This window comes from Acinonyx jubatus, chromosome B4 (assembly GCF_027475565.1).
Source record: "Acinonyx jubatus isolate Ajub_Pintada_27869175 chromosome B4, VMU_Ajub_asm_v1.0, whole genome shotgun sequence".
Classification (NCBI taxonomy): Eukaryota; Metazoa; Chordata; class Mammalia; order Carnivora; family Felidae; genus Acinonyx; species Acinonyx jubatus.
In genome coordinates, this window is record NC_069387.1 from 52,945,529 (window position 1) to 52,966,400 (window position 20,872).

At 34.3% G+C, this 20,872-nt stretch overlaps 2 protein-coding genes across 12 annotated transcripts in view; one reads left to right on the forward strand and one right to left on the reverse strand.

Annotated features, from left to right (window-relative positions):
* SLCO1A2 (solute carrier organic anion transporter family member 1A2) overlaps positions 1-20,872 on the reverse strand; it is a 122,755-nt gene that overhangs the window by 44,695 nt on the left and 57,188 nt on the right. For 6 of the 11 annotated variants that reach the window (XM_053225944.1, XM_053225939.1, XM_053225936.1 and 3 more), the window contains exons 1-3: positions 6,863-7,018; positions 6,634-6,753; positions 1,612-1,753 (exon numbers count right to left, since the gene is read on the reverse strand). In XM_053225944.1, the coding sequence (XP_053081919.1) occupies positions 1,612-1,753; positions 6,634-6,693 (202 nt within the window). In that variant the 5' untranslated portion in view covers positions 6,694-6,753; positions 6,863-7,018. Of the gene's footprint in view, positions 1-1,611; positions 1,754-6,633; positions 6,754-6,862; positions 7,019-7,093; positions 7,285-9,662; positions 9,781-20,872 lie in introns of those variants that run through there. The other 5 variants (XM_053225938.1, XM_015074675.3, XM_053225933.1 and 2 more) reach the window with 3 other exon arrangements.
* The window catches only part of IAPP (islet amyloid polypeptide), a 48,149-nt gene continuing 41,561 nt past the window's right edge, over positions 14,285-20,872 (forward strand). Inside the window, exon 1 of the mRNA XM_015074663.3 lies at positions 14,285-14,412. The gene's annotated coding sequence lies outside the window, so the exon portion shown is untranslated. The remainder of the gene's footprint in view (positions 14,413-20,872) is intronic.

Consider the following 20,872-nt stretch of genomic DNA (forward strand, 5'->3'; position numbering starts at 1 on the left):
ATAGAAATCAGGGGTTCTATGATTTTGAGTGAGAAAAAAAAATGCATCTTTATTTTCACTAACTTATAATTAAAGTTATGTTAGCATTTTCTTTGATACTGAGAGTAGACGCAAACTATGGTAGCCTTAACAGTACCTATGATTTTGTCACAGATTGTCACCAATAAAAGTTATAGATATTTGCATATGACATTACATTGTTGTAGATACCTCAAAATATTGACACTACTCATTACTTCAAAATTAGGGTAGATATTATATTTAGTGTGTTGGCAAGCACAAATATTATTATATGGCAGGTTGTTTTAATATTTTGGTAACTTTATTCAAATACAACTGGGTTTCTTTTTACCTTTTTTTCCCTTTTTACTGTTATAGTTTTTATTTCATGCAAGTGCCGTAATAAGCACAGAAGACCAACCATATTTCATTTCTCACCCCTGCCCATTTCTCCAGACTCATATCTTAATAATTCCCACATAAGCTTTGTGAGTCAACAATATTGGGCTGAATGTTACTCCCCACACAAATTACTACTCTGACTCACCCTTATGCTTCTTTTTCTATTGGAATTCCCTTCACGCTCATCTAACCCTGTTTCTTCACCTAGACAACTTTTTACTCATCTGTCAAGATCTTCCCTCAGTAAGGCTATGTCCCTGCTGTGTGTTTCTATAGGACCTTGCATCTATCTATGTCACCAAGTGTACTGCATTCAATTAAAATTATTATTGTGTCTCTATGCCCTCCATTTGTGAGCACAGTCTAGGCAGGGCTATATAATGAGTTGTATCTAACTCCGTCACCAGGATCCAGCACACAGGTGGTGCCAAGTTTAGTTTCAGGGAGTTAAGTGCTAGAATATACAAACAAGCATCACCTGTTTCAGTTTTGCCTCCCCTCAATCCTGATTTTTCTTCCAGATATTAAGTATATTGAAAGCAAAATTCACCTTGGAGGAAATAGAAGTCACTCTAAAGCTGTAAAAGAATGGCATTCGTATTTCTATGTAGCTTTGTTTACAAGAGAAATCTTTCTCTTCCTCAGTCCTCCCCTATGTTCACATCTTCCCAGTCCTCCACAAAATTCAGAGAGTAAGAACAGACTTTATTCCTTCCTAGAGTCTGTTTCTGAAATAAATTCAGGGAGATGCGAAAAAGTTTCTTCTTCCTTCTGCACTTAGAAGAATTGTTAACCTCCCAGAAACAGCAGGAAAATAAAAATATTCATGTTTCCTTTGGAAAACAGATTCTTTTGTTTTCCATGACATATGTCTTCTAAATAGGAAGATAGAGCTTTTAAGAATTCTCAAATGATAGATTAAATTTAAAAAATTTAAATACTCTGCTACTTATCCTAGCTAACCAAAAAACTATTAGAATAAAAAGTCCAGTGGTGGGATATGTGGCAATACTTAGGTGTTATTTGGGAGATAATATTTAAATGAAATGTTTCTAAGCATAATACAAAGTTAGCAAGGCTATTCATCCATTTTGGAAAACATATTATTCAGTCAAATTAGATGGCCTAAAATTGCAAATGAGGAGAATAAAATTCAGACTAGCTTTATAGATAAAATATAAAAAGGAGTAATACAAAAATAATTCATACCAATCTCAAAGCTCCCGTTAATAAATCCAACTAGAGATGTAGGAATGTTGAATTGTCTCTCTATTTGTGTGAGCATGGAATTCATATAAGATCCAGATAATGTTTTGGATACAAATGCACATGTTATTGCCAACAGAAACATCTAGGGAGAAAAGAATATAAGAAAACATAGAAAAAAATTATTTTTAAATTGTATATTTGACATTTGTTGACAAAATTTCTTCTAACACAAGACTGATCATCTCCAACATAAGTAACCCTTAAATTTGCAAGAAACTTTTAATGCAGTCTTTTCATCTGGTCTTTCATGCCATGTTGTCTCTGAAAACTCAAAGTAGGACTGATTAGTAATATTGAATTTTGTGGGTAATTGTAGCTTCATTATTTTATAGGTACCTCTTTTACATATGCAGAAACAGTCATTATAAATAAGAGATAGCTTTTAAATAGATCTTCAACACTACACTGCCATCTGTAGTGCAAGAAATACATATATGATAAAAAAGGAACACAGCATTACACAAAGACATTATTTCTGTAGCAAATTTGTTCAAGGTGTCTCCAAAGTAATATGCAAATTATGCAGCATTAGATTGCTGCTCACTACCAGTTTATTTATTTAAAACAATATTATATATATTATAATAAAATATAAAGTAATTATAAACCATTATAAAAATGTTTCTAAATGGAACAGGCATTTGCTGTAAGAAACAAGTATGAATACAACAAATTTCTATATATTGAATCACATTTCCTACTTACTGATACAGTTTTAGAGGACAGTCAGGTTGATGTGATCCATAACAAAAACCAAGGACAACTTAACAAACAGAAGCATTGTGATCACCAAAAGCTAGTATGGTTTTACTGAAAATGTGGAAAAGTCGCAATTTTGACAGTTTTATTAAATTAGGAAGAAGCAGACTTAGATTTTAGTAGAAGATTTGGCAAAGGAGTATTGTATACTAAGTGACAGCATAGTTAAGTAAATACACAATAGAGATAAATAGATTTAGGCCATCCTGAATGGTGGTTTTCCAACCCTAGGCCAAAGGACTTTTTCCTTGGTCTTACTTAAAGATGTTTCCTGATGAAACTTCCATCCTAGAGACTATTCAATCTACTCTCTAGCCAGCAGACTCAAATCTGTAAAATCCTCACCCCTTCATCTTCCAAATTCTCAATCTTAAACCAACCCCACAATTTATATTGCACCTTGTACATTCCCTTCACAGTTATTCACAATCTTTTCTATTTCTCAGTCTTCGAACCAGTCATGTGGTCTTCATGACCAGCAAATGATCTCAGCAACATCACCATCAAACTTTCCCCCATCTCTGCCTCTCTAATTCCCTTCCTACCTTAGAAGGATAGGTGTCCCTTCTCCAGTACAATAAAATCCCTCTACCCATGCTTTTGAATCCATTCTTCCCATTTGAGATCTTGATTCATCAACTACTACTCTCTCCTCTATTTTCAACCTCACACTCTTTACCACCTCTCTACTAATTTATAAATGTATTTAAAATACTTCTGTCTTCGTGTGTGTGTGTGTGTGTGTGTGATATACGTGTATATATATATGGTATTTTTCCCTACCCCCTGATGGTTGCAATTCCAGCTACCAAGAGGATGTTTGGAAGAACAGTCTAAGTTTATTGCCTAGACTGTTTAACTTTCCATTCACCCTTTACTTTCCTACTGTTTAGCCTCTCCTGAAGCTACTCCATTAAAGGTCAAAAACAACTTCCTGAGTTCCAAATTCAATAGATACATCTCAGTTCTCAGCTTTTCTGATGTCTCTGGGTCATTTGACTCCATTAATCTCTCTTTTCTTCCTGAGGTTCCCACCCTCCCCCCCTCCCCCCCCCACACACCTATATGTCCACTTACCTCCTAGCATCTTTCTATTCAGTCTTCTCTTTGGCCAGCTTGTTCAGGATTTGTCTTGCACCCTCTACTCTGTGCTATCTATGCTCTCCTTAGGAAATCTTATATATTCCCATAGCTTTCCCTATCACCCAAATGCTGAAATCCCTCAAATGTACAAACAGTTTAGATGAGACAATTGTCAGCATTCCTTAGTTGCCTGTAGTCTTGTCCACACCTAAACTCCCTCCACCTGCCACCATAACTGGCATGTGATTTCACTTCTTAAAATGTTTTAATGACTTCTCAAAAACAAACATTTATACTTTTTTAGATGGCAAACCATGTTTCATCTATATGTCAATAACATTCCTGCTGTTTATCCCTATACATAATGTTCTACTTAAAGTTTCTTTAATTCACCATGCCATTTTACATCTCAGTGTATTTTACAGGATGGTATTCCACTTGTAATACTTTTCTTCCTCTTGTGTATATGATAAATATATACTCAATTTTTAAAAGTCAACTCTATCATCATTTCTATCGTGGAGACTTGTTGTTCTGCTCCCCAAGTAGCCTTGACCACTCACTCTACCTTCTCATCCTACTGTGTACTGCCTCTATTATAGCCCTTATCGCCGTGCACTTTATGTATGTACTTGGATGCCTCCTTCACTGTACTGTGAACAATTCAAATATGGGATACATATATTATTTATCTTTAGATCATTGGTGTCTAGGCACTTAATACAGGTTTGCTGAATTAATAACAGAATAAGTATTCAAAAACATCTTGAAGAAGTGGTCAGAGCTGAAAGTAAGCTGAATATAAGATGCAATGTAATAGAATTAAATACAACTGAGATGAATTGGCTGTACCAATTCATTTGGAGAAATCTGAATAGAAATTTATGTGGAAAAAGTCCTGAGAAATTTAAATATGAAGCTCAATATGAGCTAAACCATTATATGGCTATATCTCTGTTTATTCTTTTATAGTAAATGCCATTTGTAGAAACTGTCTCCACACTATAAATCTTTGCAGAGCACATTATTGAGAATAAAAAAAATTCATATGGTTTTATATTTAATTTTAATTTTAAGTGTTTATTTCTGAAAGAGAGAGAGAGAGAGAGAGAGAGATCATGAGTAGGGGAGGGGCACAGAGAGAGGGAGGCACAGAATCCCAAGCAGGCTCCAGGCTCTGAGCTGTTTGCACAGAGCCTGATGTGGGTCTCGAACCCACAAACCACGAGATCATGACCTGAGCTGAAGCTGGACGCTTAACCGACAGAGCCACGTAGGTGCCCCTTCAGGTTTTATATTTAAAAGCAAGGTCTACCAAATAACGTACAAATCATATTTGGGGGTATAATTTATTTTATTTAATATTTTAAGAACAGACACTAGAAGAATCATGGCCCCAGTGTTCTTTCCTAAAACACCTAGATGGGTTACCTAAACTGTTTGGTTCTAGTCACAAAGTAAAAGCAATCAGTGGCTATTCTGACTCATGTCTAGTACGAAATAACCTCTATACTTGTGAAGCTAGTTCTACTAGCTGTTAACAATAATGCCACAGAGTTTGAAGCAAACTTACTGAGGACAGTCCACTGATGCTTTTTTAAGAATTTTGCTTAAAATTTACTACCATAAGGGCGCAAGTTAAAAGTTTAGGAGCTACTGAGCTTTGAGAAATAATAAAAATGAAGAGTATCCAGTTATCCTCAAGTTTAAATAAACCATGTTATTATCTACTGAAAAAAAAAAAGAATTTTGCTTAACATGCATATTTTTAAGTTCAGAGAAGCCAAAAAAAAAAAAATCTGGCTATTAAGCAGTTGCTTCCCAATTTACCTGATAAATTTGTCCTTGCAACATTTTACCATAATGTGAACATCAATATATAATCTTGTCAAACCCCTAAGTAAGCAAATATTACATTAAAACCTTTTCTTAAATAAATGACACTTGACTTTTATACACAAATGCTATAAATACTAATTTTTTACTTCCAAGTTTTTATTTAAATTCCAGTTAGTGAAAATATAGTGCTATTAATAATAATAGCTAATATTTATAGAATGTATATAATATTCTAGTCATTTTCCAAGTATGTAAAAAGGAAAAAATCCTATGAAATAGGAGTTTTGTTATTACCTTTTTCAAATCAGAAAGCTGAAGCAATCACAAAGAACAACTTGTCCAAGGTCATATGGCAAGAAAGCAGTTGAACCTAGGCATGAACACGGGGAGCCTGAGCCTAGATCCTTATTTTTAACCATTCAGTTTTAGGATAAGGGCATGAGAATTGAGGGATAATTTAAGGGGAATTTTTTTTTTGTAAGGGGAATTTTTTAAATAAATAATTAATACAGCATTTCAGGCAAATGTAGCTTGCTAGATCTAAATCATCATTCTCCACTTTTATGCACATGTATAGATTTTCCCTACACATGTATGAAGAAAAAACAAACTTTGATAAGGAGAATATTGGTGACATTAGTCTAAAAACCACTTGCAGTCACTAGCTTTAGAATCAAGACAAATATCCAGATCCCTTGGTTTAAAACAAATTAAAATTTTCTTTGAAGGCAAATGGCTTTGAAGGTATACAAAAAGAATTTGTTCTGAAATGGTCAAGAGTACCAGAAACAGCTAACAAAATGGGCATTATTCTTACAGACAATGGTTGATATGTTGCCAAAGCTTGAAGTAAATATTTGTTTTACTAGGTCATTGTGAATTAATCGTTACAAACAGACCAACAAAGCATTTCTGTACAATGAACCGTTTTCTAGGTGAGACCCCCACACTCCTCTGGACTAAAAACCCCAAAAGAGTGAACATTAAACTGGCCGTTTTATCCAGAAAATCAAATCCTATTGTAACATATTATCGCCTGAAAACTTTTAAGAACTTGTCTTCCATTTAAGTTCCTCAAAATCATTTCTGATTAAATTACCTGAATCAGTAGCCCTGTTTAACCCTCAGTTATAAAACCAACTTAATTAAAGCAAGAAATTATCAATATATTAGGTAATGTGACATTAACATTAAAGCACTTCATGTGAGCAACTTTACAAACTCTAAACTAAAAAAAAAAAAAGTACACATACATATATCCATACACACAAAAGTCCATACCTTCATCTTGGAAAGACATCTTATTCTATGGGTTTTAATTCTTTTCTCATTTTCTGCCATTTTGTTCTTCTGAGTGTTCCAAATATTTATGTTTCAAAGCTTGAAATTTCTTAGTTCATCCTTTTAAGAAGACAAAAATCTGTTAACTGGCAAAATCATAAGTCGTCATTCTTTTGAAGAAAATATAGAATCTGAGTAACAATCAGATTCTACTGTATTACAAAAATACCTTAGAAGCTTTTATTCAGATCTAGAAAATAATGATGTTAGAGAAGATTTAGTTGCTAATTTTCCACTGAGAAAGTTACATCAAATAACTTTAGTTAGTCTTTAGCTAGATTAAAGATATTATAATAATTTGCTATGGTCCCCTTGCAAAATAATGACCACGTGGTTAAAACAAAGGTTTTCATTTCTTTAGCCAAAACAAATAGAACCAAAGTGAGCTTTTTGGACTTACATGAAAATGCTGCTTTTAAGAACACAAAGACTTTGATTTGTGTTTGTGCTAAAAATCTGCTTCAGCAAGCCTACCAAGGCTCAAAAATCTCTATTTGGCCAGGCTCCCTCTTCAAGTTCTTTGCGTTCCAAGACTTCCCTGGAGTCTCAGGAAGGGAAACACTTTCTGGGGCACTGCTGATTCAAGGAAACCTGGGGAGATATGGAATTTTAATCATGGAAATAGTCTAAGTAAAAATAACAAATAATTCTGTGATCTGGAAAAGAATCCTACAGTTGCAAGTTAGAATGTGAGGTGTATAAGAAGACCAAATATATAAGTGGAGAGTGATATGCCTACATATGTAATAAATACAGATATATGTGTACTTGTATATAATACATAGGCACACATTTTTATATGTAAAACAAGAAGATGAGTTAAACTCTATTAAATTCTACTAACCCCTTCTCAAAGATTTTGTCTATTTGTGTCTTGAAACTAGGGCATTATTTTGCCCCCAAACTAAAGGGTTTCACTCTGACAATATTTATTTTCATAAATCCACTTCAGGTTGCCAGAATGATATTTTAGTAGTATCTTCAATGTTCATTTATTAAAATCCTCTGAACAAAATCCATTTAACAAGTGATCCTCAATGATTCCCATTTTCCAAAACTTAATTGTCTTACCTCTATACATTTGCTGAATCAGCAACAGTCTAAACAATTATGTATGAACTTAGTTTTCTTTACTCATTCTCTCACAGACAACAAATATGTCTGCTATGTACCAGACATAGTGCTAATCACAAGATTTCAGCAGTGTTTAAGACAGATAGGCTGTCTTATAGACAACAGAAACTAGTTATAACCTAGTTAATGAGTCTCTGTGGAAAGTACTTGGACCCAGATCCCAAGGAAATTCTATTTTTATTGAAAAACATAAAACTTTTAAATAAAACACAGTGGAATAGAACTGAATAGCATCAGATCAAATACAAATTGTTTGGTATGTAAGAGGTGAGAAATTCATATATCATACATGAAAATTATTAGAGACAATCTTGGCAAATCTGAATGGCATACACATGAACTCATGCTGAAATCCCCCACCTAAAATGCCAAATCACCTTAACTATAGAACAAGTACATGGCCGTAGTTTTGGAAAAACCAATAGATAGGGTTAATTTTTCGAAAGAATGGGAACTGCTATTCTTTGGTTCTCATTTGTATTATACCTGCTTTTTATTTTATACCTGTATTATAAACCTCTCAGCTGCTCTTGTTCCTTCCTTCTCATGATTTAGAATCTGGTCTTTCCTCTGTCTTTTTTCCTTCTGTTCTCCTTGCTAATATCTGAGCCCAATTATGGTCACCCAATGAAACAGTACAAGAGGGAGAAAACTTATTCCTCTTCCATGTCAAAGTTGGCTTTACTCTTTAGTGGCTAAAGTCATGACTGTTCTAAATGCCTATTTTCCTATGCAGCCACAGGACATAGAAGGTGGAGTTAGTGACACAGAAAGTCACTACAAAGGGGAATTCTGTAGTTCTTTCTATGCGTTGTGATACTATGTAGCCATCTTGAGCAGGTTTTATCACCACGCCTCAAAGATTTGTTTGAAATGTGTTTACTATCTTGAGAGAAGTTCTATAAACAGTTGTCTTGACTGGGGTAAGAGGTAGTGTGTGAAGCTAAGCACTTGGAAGAAATTAAATGTGATTGAGTTAATAGTAAACTTTCCCTAAAAATTTTTTGGCTTTTCAGATATGTTTAAAACCTTTAATGAAGGAAAATAAATAAAGGAATGAATAAAATTTATTCTGTTTAACAAAATTCATGAAATCCAATGGTTAATGTCACCATCACTTTTGAGCACCGTGGCTCTGAATCAGGGAATGCACGTGTTGTTTCTTCATATCTCATGGCCCTGCAAGTGCCAGCCATGTGAACAGTCCCTTTTTGTTAGCACAGTGTTGTTTACATGGTGACTTCTGCTCCTGGGACTACAGTGTCACCAATAAATCCCCATCAATCATTACTGTTAATGAAAACAACTTGCTTGAGTTTTATTAAGTGGAGAAGCATTTTCTTTCACTAACTCCTTCTCAGCATTCAAATGAAAGCAGGTAATTCTTTAGTATGTGTTCTCATACAAATGTGGTTGAGTGTCTTCCATGCCTAGTGGTCATGACTCTGGGGGTTTTTGTTTTTGTATTGTTTTTTAGTTGTGGTAAAGGCACATTGTAGAATTAACTAAATGCACATTTTTGGTATTTGGATCTCTAGAACTTTTTCATCTTGCATGACTGAAATTGTATAACAATTGAATAGCAACACCCTGGGGGTTTTGGCACCCCTTGGTTGTCAGCCCTTAATGATATGTTTCAGTCACAAAAGAGTGAAATTTTTACAAAATGAATAAATGGTCCTGTTTGTGCTTTCCCCCCAATGTTAAGTATCTAGACACAGTTTTTTATTACTATAAATCACTGAAGAAACATGTATACATTTAATTTTACATTATTCTATACTATTAAGAAAATAAAGGCTTTCCTTTATCATGACAAAACTAGCAATACATACATGAAGAAGACTTAGGAGAACATCCTTTCCCCGGGAAAAAAAAAAAGAGAAGGCTGCACCAGCAAAAATCTTATGAAAGTTGTTTATTTCCAGAATCTTCAAATGGTTCCTACTAGCCCTGCAAGAAGAGAACAGCCTCTTGGTGGTGTCCAGCTGAAATAATTTCAAACAATAGCACAACAAGTAGTGCCAATCAGGCATGTGTGGAAGCAACAATAACTCTTTGTGTGATGCCTAACAAATTATTTTTCTTCTATTAGTTAATTTCCATCAGAAATCAAAAAATAAGATAATGGGTTCTGCAAATCAGCATCATAAATATAGTTATATTTTCCTTCCTACATGCAGAGGAGGTACAAGAAATGCATGACTGCAGACAAAGTAGGGTAGAAACTTAACTGGGTCATAGACTCATACATGGATTTCACCAGGGAAAGTGAAAAATAGAACATACAAAAACACAAACAAAAGCTTCCATTAGCAATCCAGAAATAAATATACCTACCGTGTTACTTTGGGTAACATACTGTCTAACTCTGTAATAGACCAATATGTGGAAAAAGTAAAACTGAAACCTGACTTCTAAATCTTTAGGAGAACTGATTGTAAATATCATCAGTGTTACCTCATGCCAAGTTATTCTAGAGAATGACTAGATAATTATGGGAATAGCTAACACTTTCCACACTTGTCATATAAACTGTTTCATTTATTTAGATCATTACTCCAATTCTTCTTTTCCTTTTGCCTTCATAGACATAACTTTGGATACAAAAATGTGTTCCTTCGTTTAATTATGGCAAGTAAATACTGAGCTGCTCCTTTTTCTCATAGACATAATATTTTGTCTGTTTATAAAGCTCCCCAAATAAAATGTTTACTTCCCCCCCCAAACCATTGATATATGTATTTGTCCATTCACATTAATAGAGGCAGCTAGATATGGTAAAAATGTCAAGACATGAAGCCCATTTAGCTAATCCTAGTTTAGTTGTGAGTTATTTAATCTCTTGAGCCTATTTTTCCTTAACAATGATGTTGGACTATTTATGCCTATCTTGCAAGATTGTTAATGAAGATTGAGTTATAAAATTTACATAAGATCCCTAGCTTTGTTGTTGGAATGAAACAGTTACTCTATAAATGGCAATGATTATTATTCATTCATTCCCCAAATATTTATTAAGACTCTACTACATTCCAAGCACAGTAGTTGGTGCTAGGGATACAAAGATGAATAACATATGTTCTTGCTCTCAAGAGATCTCATAAGCTACTGGGGTTGGGGTGGATAGACAATTAAATGGTACTCATAGCTAGTTAGTGCCATAATGCAGACAATTTGAACTAAGTAATGGGAAGAAGTGATTCATGAAAACTGTTCATTTGAATACTCATTTGGAATATCATTTGAATACAGCACAGCAGTTTAAGTACTTGGGCTCTGAAGTGAAGCACAACTGGTTTGAAAGCCTGGTGTTAAACTAGCTGTGTGATTTTGTACAGGTTACCTTAATCTATCCACACAAGATAACCTCTACCTTTGTATCAGCCAAGGTTCGGACAGAAAAACAGAGCTCATGACAGGTAGTTCAGTAAAGGAATTTAATATGGAAAAGTGTCATAAAGGTATTAGAAGAGTTAAAAAGCCATATACCAGTAGGAAGTCATTCCCATGCCTAACGCTGTTATCAAAAAGGGAAAAAGGCTGTGCTGCAAGGAGCTGGTGTGCTTCAAGGACACACAGCCACTGTCAGAGGCTCTACCTAAAGTGGGTGGATATGCCCTGGCTGTTTTTTCCTCTTTACACTCCTGTCAAAAGTACAGAAATAACAGAAGTAAGACCAATGAATCACTCGAGTAGTAATTAATAAAAGTTTACTGTGCACAGACCAAAAAAGATAGTTCGCAAAACCAGGAGCACTAAAACTGTGAGAAGTGAGATGATTAATTTTCAGAAATACCAAATAAAAGCTGTGCTGTGTAGTTAATAATAAGCTTACAACCTATTGGGAATATGTACGAACCACTCCCCTGCAATGGAACCCAAACCCTTAGACACTTCACTTCCTGGTTCTTCTTCCCCTCTTCATTTCACTTATTTTTCGTGGGCTTTGCAATGAGTATGCGCCAAAGAACTGAAGTCTCTGTATCACCTCAAGGAATGTACATTTGTTCCAATCAGACTACTTTTTGCCTTACACGGGCATAGGTGACTTCCAGGTAAGGCTGTAGCCTGTATAGTACTCAGCTGATGAGGAATCAGGAAAGGGACCTGCATACTATGAGATAAATTGCCTGCTGTAACTGTACCAAGTGTGCCTGTTCATCAGGCACCCACTCTTGTAATAATGTTGATTAAATCCTCACTTCACTGTGCTCTGAGTCTCTGTGTTACTCTGTTGATTGGGTCAGTGGGCTTATTTATCACACAAATGAAAACATGGAATGTGGCTCAGGAGTATATTATTATAAAGCATCTAAGCATAGTAAGAAAACAGTGACTGTTTTATTTTCACAATGGTTGGTCAGAATATTAGAATTTTCTTAAGTGATAGTGAATTGGTCAGTGGTTATTTCATATCAACTTTGGGAAATAGTTTAAGTTTTGCTTATGATTTCCAGAAGCACAAGCAAGAAATAACCCACATCCAGTTAGTCTTGCAAAAAATAAGCTAAATTAAATGCATAAACTGGTTTTCTCTGCTCCAGGAATTTCCAAGGCTGATCTTGTTTGTTTTGATTTTAACAATTCCAGTCTCACACCAATACTTGCCACTGACAACCTAACACGAAATCAGATGCAAGGGTGCCTGGGAGATTCAGTCTCTTAGGATACAGAGAGGATCAGAGGATGGGAGGCAGAAAAACAAATAACCAACACAGCCACAATCAGTTGGAGTAGAATTAAAATAATATGTAATAAAAGTGTAATATGATGCTAGAGGATAATCAACATGCAGTGAAGGGTAGCAGAGAGAGAGAGAAAGAGAGAGAGAGAGAATCCCAAGCAGGCTCTGCACCATTTGTGCAGAGCTTGATGAGGGGCTTAAACTAATGAACCATGAGATCATGACCTGAGCCAAAATCAAGAGTCAGATGTTTAACTGACTGAGCCACCCAGGTGCCCCCTCAATGCCTTTTTAATTCTCAGTAATAGACTCAGGAGATTTAACTAGTTCCATAATTGGCCAGCTCTCAACTTTACATATGTAGACATTGCAATCTATATGTGATAAGCAGTAAGACATGAGACTTTGTCATCAAATGAACTGATTTTCAACTGATTCATACATCAATCAATTATTTTTATATTATGTAAACACAGTTTCAGTCACCAAATCTTCACATAGAAAGGTACATATCCAGCTTTCTTATTTAAGTTATATGTAGGAAAAATGTCCAAAGAGAACTGAGCTATATACTCTTAGTTACCACTAAGTGCTTTGTTAGAATGTTTCAACAACCAGATTTTTAAAAGTACAGTCAGAAGTAAACCTTTCAATGGTGGAATAAGAGAAAGGGAAAAGACTAGCATTATTATTATTCCTTATTCTCATTATTTCCTTCTATGTGGATAGAATTCACACACAAATCCTCTCTCTGTAACCTCACCTACTCCATGTGAGATGGCTGATATGATTGAAAGACTACTTGGGAAAGCGTATTTATTTGGAGGTCAACTGTAAGAAAGTGTGCTAACAGAAGTAAGCCACATTCCCTATCAGCTTGTAAGTGCTAAAAGTGATGTTTTGGACTCTGTGTGTTATACTTTTCTGTCTTGTTTTTCAATTGACTCAAATTAGGATGGGGGAAATCTGGTATATATTGATATTTACTGGACACTCTCAAAGGCCCCAACATACAAAGAAAGCATGGAGAAGCAGTTTTCCCAAAAGGCTATGACCAGATTAGAAAAACACAAGATCTATTATTATATATACAATATGATACCATTTTTTGTAAAACTATATATAATTGGAGATAATAAAAAAATATAAACTTTGTACATAATTTTTATATTGTAGGCCCTCTCTAGAAGCTTTATAAATATCAATCCATTTAATTTTCCTAAAACTCTATGACATCAATAATATCATCCCAACTTTAAGGATGTGGAATTAAAGCACAGAGAGGTCAAGTAATGTGTGCAAGGACATATAGCTTGTAAGTGTCAGAGCCAGGATTCAGATCCAAGCAGTATGCCTTTGAGATTATTAACCTAGGCTGCCTCTCCATTAGGGTGTGGTGTGTGTGTGTGTGTGTGTGTGTGTGTGTTCATTGTGGTATTCATTTAGATAAAATACTGAAAGACCTAAACCAGAATCTTAAAAGCAGTTCTCTCTGGATGGGTTATGGTTGATTTTGTTTTGTTTTTACTTTGGAAATTTCTGTGCTGTTTTCCACAAGAATGGTTATACTTTTTTTATTTAAAAAAATAGAGAAAAAGAACACCCATCTTTGGAATTGATTTTTTTTAATGTAATAAGAATGTAGCACACTTCTACTTCATGTTCATATTGTATTCCTAACTACTTCTATTTTTTCTTATTTCTTTAATTATTTTGCTTTCACTAATATATTTTGTCTCCTTTTCTCTCCCTTCTCTTTGATTATTTGGTATTTATTTTAGCTATTCAGCCCAATGCATTTATAAATTTCCTGACCGAAGCCACTGAAAGAGCTAGAAGGTATCTGGGCTCACTACTTAGCACTTCACACTGGCTGCATATTGGCACAGGCCATGAAGGTATCCATTCCTGTTTCTACTCTGGGATTAGTAAGTAAAACACTTGTTTAAATTGCATAAAGGGAACAGTTTAGAGGCCTGAATAAATATCAAGAGAGAGGCTCGGGGTCTAGTGTCAGTCACATGAATGTGCACATGACTGGCATCTCCTTCAAGTTACCCCTCAGCTGAATTTGTCAGCATGGTGGCTTGGGTCATTAGACAATTTTAAATTATCTTTATTCATGGCCGTATGCTTTTTTATTTATACTTCTAATGGGCCACTGAATGGGCCACAGGAAGCTTGAGAAGCACTAATGTTAAAATATAACCTAATGAGGAGCATTAAAAAATAGTAATTTTTTTAGTTGATTTATTTACTTTCAGAGAGAGAAAGAGAGTGGGGAGGAGCAGAGAAAAAGGGAGAAAGAATGCCAAGGAGTCTCTGCACCATCAGCACAGAGCCCAGTGTGGTGTTCGATCTCATGAATTGTGAGATCATGACCTGAGCCAAAATCAAGAGTCGGACCCTTAATTGACTAAGTCACCCAGGTGCCCCCCAAAATAATAATGTTATAAATTTCCCATAAGGTTACTTTCATTGGATCATTAAGTTTCATTCATCTAATCAAAAATTTTACCTAGGACCTTATCTTATGGCCTTATTGTTCCAAAATCAATTTTGAAAAGGAATAATACGTGGAAAATTGAATCTAGATGGTCTTTTTTCACACTCAGAGACATATCTGCAAATAATAACTTAAAAGCCATTCTCCTATTTCCTCAATTTGAAAAAAAGTCAAGCATTATAAAACTAACTTTTCTGATTTTTAAAAAATTTTTAAACAATCTAAGCATAGAAATTCCTAACATCATATCAGCTTTTTAAATACCTTAAGAAATATAATAAACACAAAAATCTACATTTTCATATGTGATTCCCCACAGCCAAAGACAACATAATGTCATTTTTGAATTTATTTCTTCACAGATCAAACATTTACTCACAATATTAGTTTAAAATTAAGAGTGTACACCTTTTGTTAATATGATGTACATGAAAAGAAATTTGCATTCATACTTAATATTACCAAATATTATAATTAAATAAAAGTAATAATTGCCTACCAACATCAATTTAAAATTAAACATTTAGGGGCACCTGGGTAGCTCTTGGTTTCAGCTTAGGTCATGATCCTAGGGTTGTGGGATCAAGCCCCATGTTGGGCTCTGCACTGAATGTGGAGCCTTCTCAAAATTCTCTCTCACTCTCCCTCTGCCCTTCTTCCCCACACATGCTCTCTCTCCCTCGCTCTAAAACATAAAATAAAAAAATAAAATTAAACATTTAGGTATAATTGTCTACTATTAAATAAGCTTTTTTTTAATTTATAAGAATTTTCAAAAGATTATGCATTATCGTGAAGGAGAATAAGAATCTTATATAAGCCAAAAGAGATGGATGAACACTGGTCCAGTCAAGTTCTCACTTGGAAAATATGGAAATAGACATCATATGTATCTATGCACACAAAATACCTAATAAAACACTTTTACACAGTGATTGACTAAAAGCCAAAATATTGCCAAAGTCCATGGTTCTTAGCCAGAACATATCATAATAGTCAACCTACTGGTCTATCTTTTTACCTATTCCTATGATCTAACACTTCCCACCAAAAATGAATGCTGTTAAAGCAGAGCTTTTATGAACAGTTTCATTTATTGGACCTTCTCCTTTAAGCAGCAGTATTGTTTTAGCAGTGTTTATTTTGGTATAACTTCAAAAATAGAGAAAAGTTGCAAGAATATACAGAATTTCCATATACTTTTTACTCATATTCACCTGTTAGTTACATTTTGCATCATTTGCTTCCACATTCTCTCCCTTTTCCTCTACCCCCCTCTTTCTCTCTCATTCTCTTTGTGTATATGTTCTTCCCTTCCCACTCCTAAGCCGCTTGAATACATTGGAGATACTGTGATCCTTTCTTATTAAAGATATCTGTGTGTATTTCCTAAAAACAAAGATATTCTTAAAGATATTCTTTTATATAACCAGAACACAATTATCAAAGCCTGAGAATTTAACATTAGTTCAATATTCTTATCTAATCCATAGTTTGTATTCAAGTTGCATCAGTTGTCCTAATAAGGTCTTATAACTTTTCTGTTTTAATAATGTAGGATCCAATCCAGCACCATACCCTGCATTTCATTGTCATATCTTAGTTTCTTTTGATCAGAAACAGTTAGTTATTCAGTTTTTTCCTTTTTCTTTCTTTCTTTCTTTCCATTTTTTCCCTTTTAGTATTTCCTGACCTTGAATTTTTTTTGAGCATAAGTTAGCTGTTTTGTAAAATATTTCTCAAAATGAGTTTGTCTGATGTTTCTTCTTAAGTTCTGGTTACACATTTTAGATAGGAATACCACTGAAGTGATGTGTCCTCCTCAGGGCAAATAATCTTGAGGCACATGATGTCAGCTTGTTGAATTTTGCAAATGTTAGCTTTGATCACTTGGTGAAAGTATAGCTGCCAGTTTTTTCTATATAATTATTATTTTCCTTTTGTAATTCGTAAATAATTTCTGTGGAGATACTTTGAAACCTGTGTAAATATCCTGTTTCTCCTCAGATTTTGATCCTCTAGTTTTAGTATCCATTGATGATTTTCTAATCCCTTTATTCCTGTTAAATTTATTAGTAGGCATTCTGGTATTAAAAAAAAAAAGCTATCATTTTTCTCTCAATGTTTATTTATTCATTTACTTCAATATGGACTCATGAGTTTTATTTTATTTGATGAGTTATAATCTGTTGCCTTCATTATATATATTCATGTTCAAATTTCCCAATAGAAATCCCTTCCAACTGGTTACTCTATTTTTTTGGCTATGTCTCCATCATTGTTTGGGCATTTCCTTTTTTTCTAGCTCTTGAAAATATTCTAGGCTCATTTTCATTCTCCCTGGCACAGCTCTCGGGTTAACTTTTTCTCCAAGAAACCCCAGTTTCTTTAGGGGGAAATAATATTTACAAACCAAGATAGAGATATATACATATGTACTCCCAGGAAATAGATGTCTATATCAACAAGTAAAGATTGGTAATATAGATATAGGAAAATGTATAGATACTGAACACAGGTTCATACTGATACTTCCAATTCCAATCCAAAACATTTTCCATGATGACCAACACTGATCTGTACTGAAATAATCATTTTTTTCTTCTTGGAAAAAAATTTATCCTCTCTGTTATTATGCAGATAATTTTTTTATCTCAAGTTCTTATAACAAGGCATTATTTTTCCTCAATATACTTGACTCCAAAAGCTAATATAATATCATGTCTTTGGATTTATTTGTCAATAAATTCATGTCCTTACTTAGTTCAATAATTTAAAGTAAAACTAAACTTCTAAAATAGCTTGCCACTTTTTAAATATTTTCCCCAGATAACAAGTATCTCTCTCTCTCTTTCTCTCTCTCTCTCTTTTTTTTTTTTTTTTTGGTTGCCTTGTTTTTTGCTCATTTATCTGTTCTGAGCACTCTGTCCTCTGGCTGATTGCCTCTGTGTTTTCTGAGCTTAAGCAATGGAAAAGTCTTTATTGTACTTATTTTGTTGTTGTTTTTGTTTTTTTTGTTTTTGTATTTTTTGTATTTGCTTGTTTTCTAATTTTTTTTATTTTCTTATTTACTTTTTGCTAGAAGTTTAACCTCTGTACCAAGTCCAAGACAAACACATTCTCACTCCATTCAGCAGATACAGACAACAATGGATGGTTTTGCTGTTTAACTCTTTCTCCTTATTAAATGACATTGTCTACACGTATTTATACAAGTATTTGTCTATTCATGTGGGTGTTCTTTGTATGAGGAAGGATATGTGGGAACATTAGAAAAAGCACAGTTGATTGAAATCTGAAGAAATTTTGAGGTAAGAGGAAGTTAAGAGAATATGTGTGGAATGACTACCACATTCTCAGTGAGGAGAATTAAGTTTGTCAGTAGAAAGCAAATGAGTCAGGGACATGCTGGAAGACCACAGTAGAATGAAACAAGTTAAAAATGGTCACTGTTGAGGTTAAAAACAAAAGGTGAAATGGAAGTGAGTAAAAAGATTGGTGAATAGCACTGATTGCTAGACTGAGTAAGATTTGATGATACAATTTTATAGAAGATCATAAATACCATTGTGTAATTAGTGCCAGAAATATTCAATAGAAATAGAAAAATAGGGAGATAAATAGAAAAATGTGCTTATCTAGAATTTGGAATTGGCAATTTTGATTCAGTAATTGGTTAGGGGAGTAAAGGAAGTTAAGAGGCCAGTAAGTATAGAACTGAAATTATGTACCATAAAGCCAAGTTTGAGTACAGAAGAAAGGGAAGAAGGAAGAAACACTGAAACCACAGGGTGGGTCAGGTTATGAGTAATGTGAAACAGATGAAAAGTTGACTAATTTAAAAGGTTAGAGAGTTAGATAAATAAAATATTATTATTAAAGAAAACAATTCAGATGCATTTCCTGGTGCAAGATATCAGAAGAGTACTCAGAAAAACACCACCAAGGTTTGAATGCTTGATACAGGATGTGAAATTTGCCCAGGCTAAGCAAAAATGTTCTCAAATACATCAAAAAATTTTCAAATGCATTGTTTCTAAAAATTTTGGTAAAATTTATAATTAGTATTTGGCAAGGTTATGGATTCTTCCGACATTAAAAAAAATTCTCCTAGCTGACATTTTAAAACAATCTATAACTATTTTCCCCTTTCCTTTCCTGATGCACCCCTTACATATAAAGGTTTTTTTAAGGTGTAATAATTGACAAGGGTTAAGTTAGTATGCTTCTATAATGTCTCTTAGAATCTTAGAAAAGTGATAGCCTACAATAAGTGAAATAGACATTCCAGAACTTCTATGGAGATGGTAGGAGAAGGGATCAAAAAGCTCAAAGAAGCAAGCATGCTAAAGTAGATATGTCACATAAGGCCAAAAACCCCACCAGTCAGCTGTGTTACACAAGAGACTCCAAAGGATATTGTATTTGCCCAAGCATTATGGAATTCATTGGTAAGCATCTTTTTAGAAATTCAGAGATGATTACCTGGGATAACATTAAGAGATGCTATTATAGAATATTGGTCTCTAAGAACAAAGAGGATGATAAAATCATAAAACAGTAGAGGCCAAGTGGTAGCATTTAAATATCAGAAGCAAAGTTGGTACAACAACTTTAAGTAGTGTCAACATTGGAGTAGTAATCAGTGGGATTTGAACTGCAGAAAGTTATGGGGATGGTTAACAGAACATGACAAACATAGGTGCAAGATAGATGGTAACCAACATGAATGTTACTCAACCTACACAATCAAAAGAAATCAAGGATAGATTCTCCGGAGGTTGAAAGCAGCCATCCCTAAGAAAATGTTATAATATCTTGTTCACTTTCCCCAAATGAGCCATTTTTCAGACTGGAAACTATTGATTGAAGGCGAGGCCAGGTCCCCAAGAGGAAAAGATTGTGACATCTCAACACATATATATGGTTTCCTCCAGTCCTTCCTAAATGAGCTATTTAAACATTTATTAGAGTATTCTTCTGTTGGGGAAAGGGATATACTCAAGTATTTCAGGGACTAGTATGTAGGATCTGAATTGACATTGATACCTAGAGACCATAATAGTCATTACAGGCTTCTTGTTAGTTTGGGGCCACATGTGGGCAGACAATAAATGGAGTTCTACTCCAGGTATAGCTTGCAGTGGGTCCACAGAGACACTCATGGCCATGTTTTTTTTTGATCATCAATAATTGGAATGGATATTCTTGGTAAATGGTAGAACCCCAACATTTGTTCCTTGGCTTATGGGGTAAGATCTATCATAGTGATCTGTGGAGAACAGCAGAAATTAATGCCACCTTAAAAGACCAAAAGTGCAGGATTCCTTTCCTATGCTCCATTTACACACTGCTCTTGTCCCTGCAATAAATAGACAAATTCTGGAGAATGACAATAGATCATCACAAACTCAAACTATCAGTAATTCCATTTACAGCTGCTGTGAAAGTGTGTTATTTTTTCTAGGGAAGATTAACATGGTCTCAGGTACATGTTATACATGTATATTATGCAACTATTCATCTGTAAAATATATTCTTTTCTATCTTTATCAGAAAAAAAGAACCAGAAGTTGCTCATATTTGTGTGGGAGAAAAAATGATTTGCATTTACATTCACATTTACAGAGATAGCTGTAATGGGAAAAGACAATGTGTGGAGGTAATGGCAAGCTCTGGTATGAGAATCACAATAGAGACACTCCCGCCCCTCAGTTTCTTAGGATATTTATTTTTAAAAATTTTTAATGTTTATTTATTTTGAGAGAGGGAGGGAGAGAACAAGCAGGGGAGAGGCAGAGAGAGAGGGAGACATAGAATCCAAAGCAGGATCAAGGCTCTGAGCTGTTAAC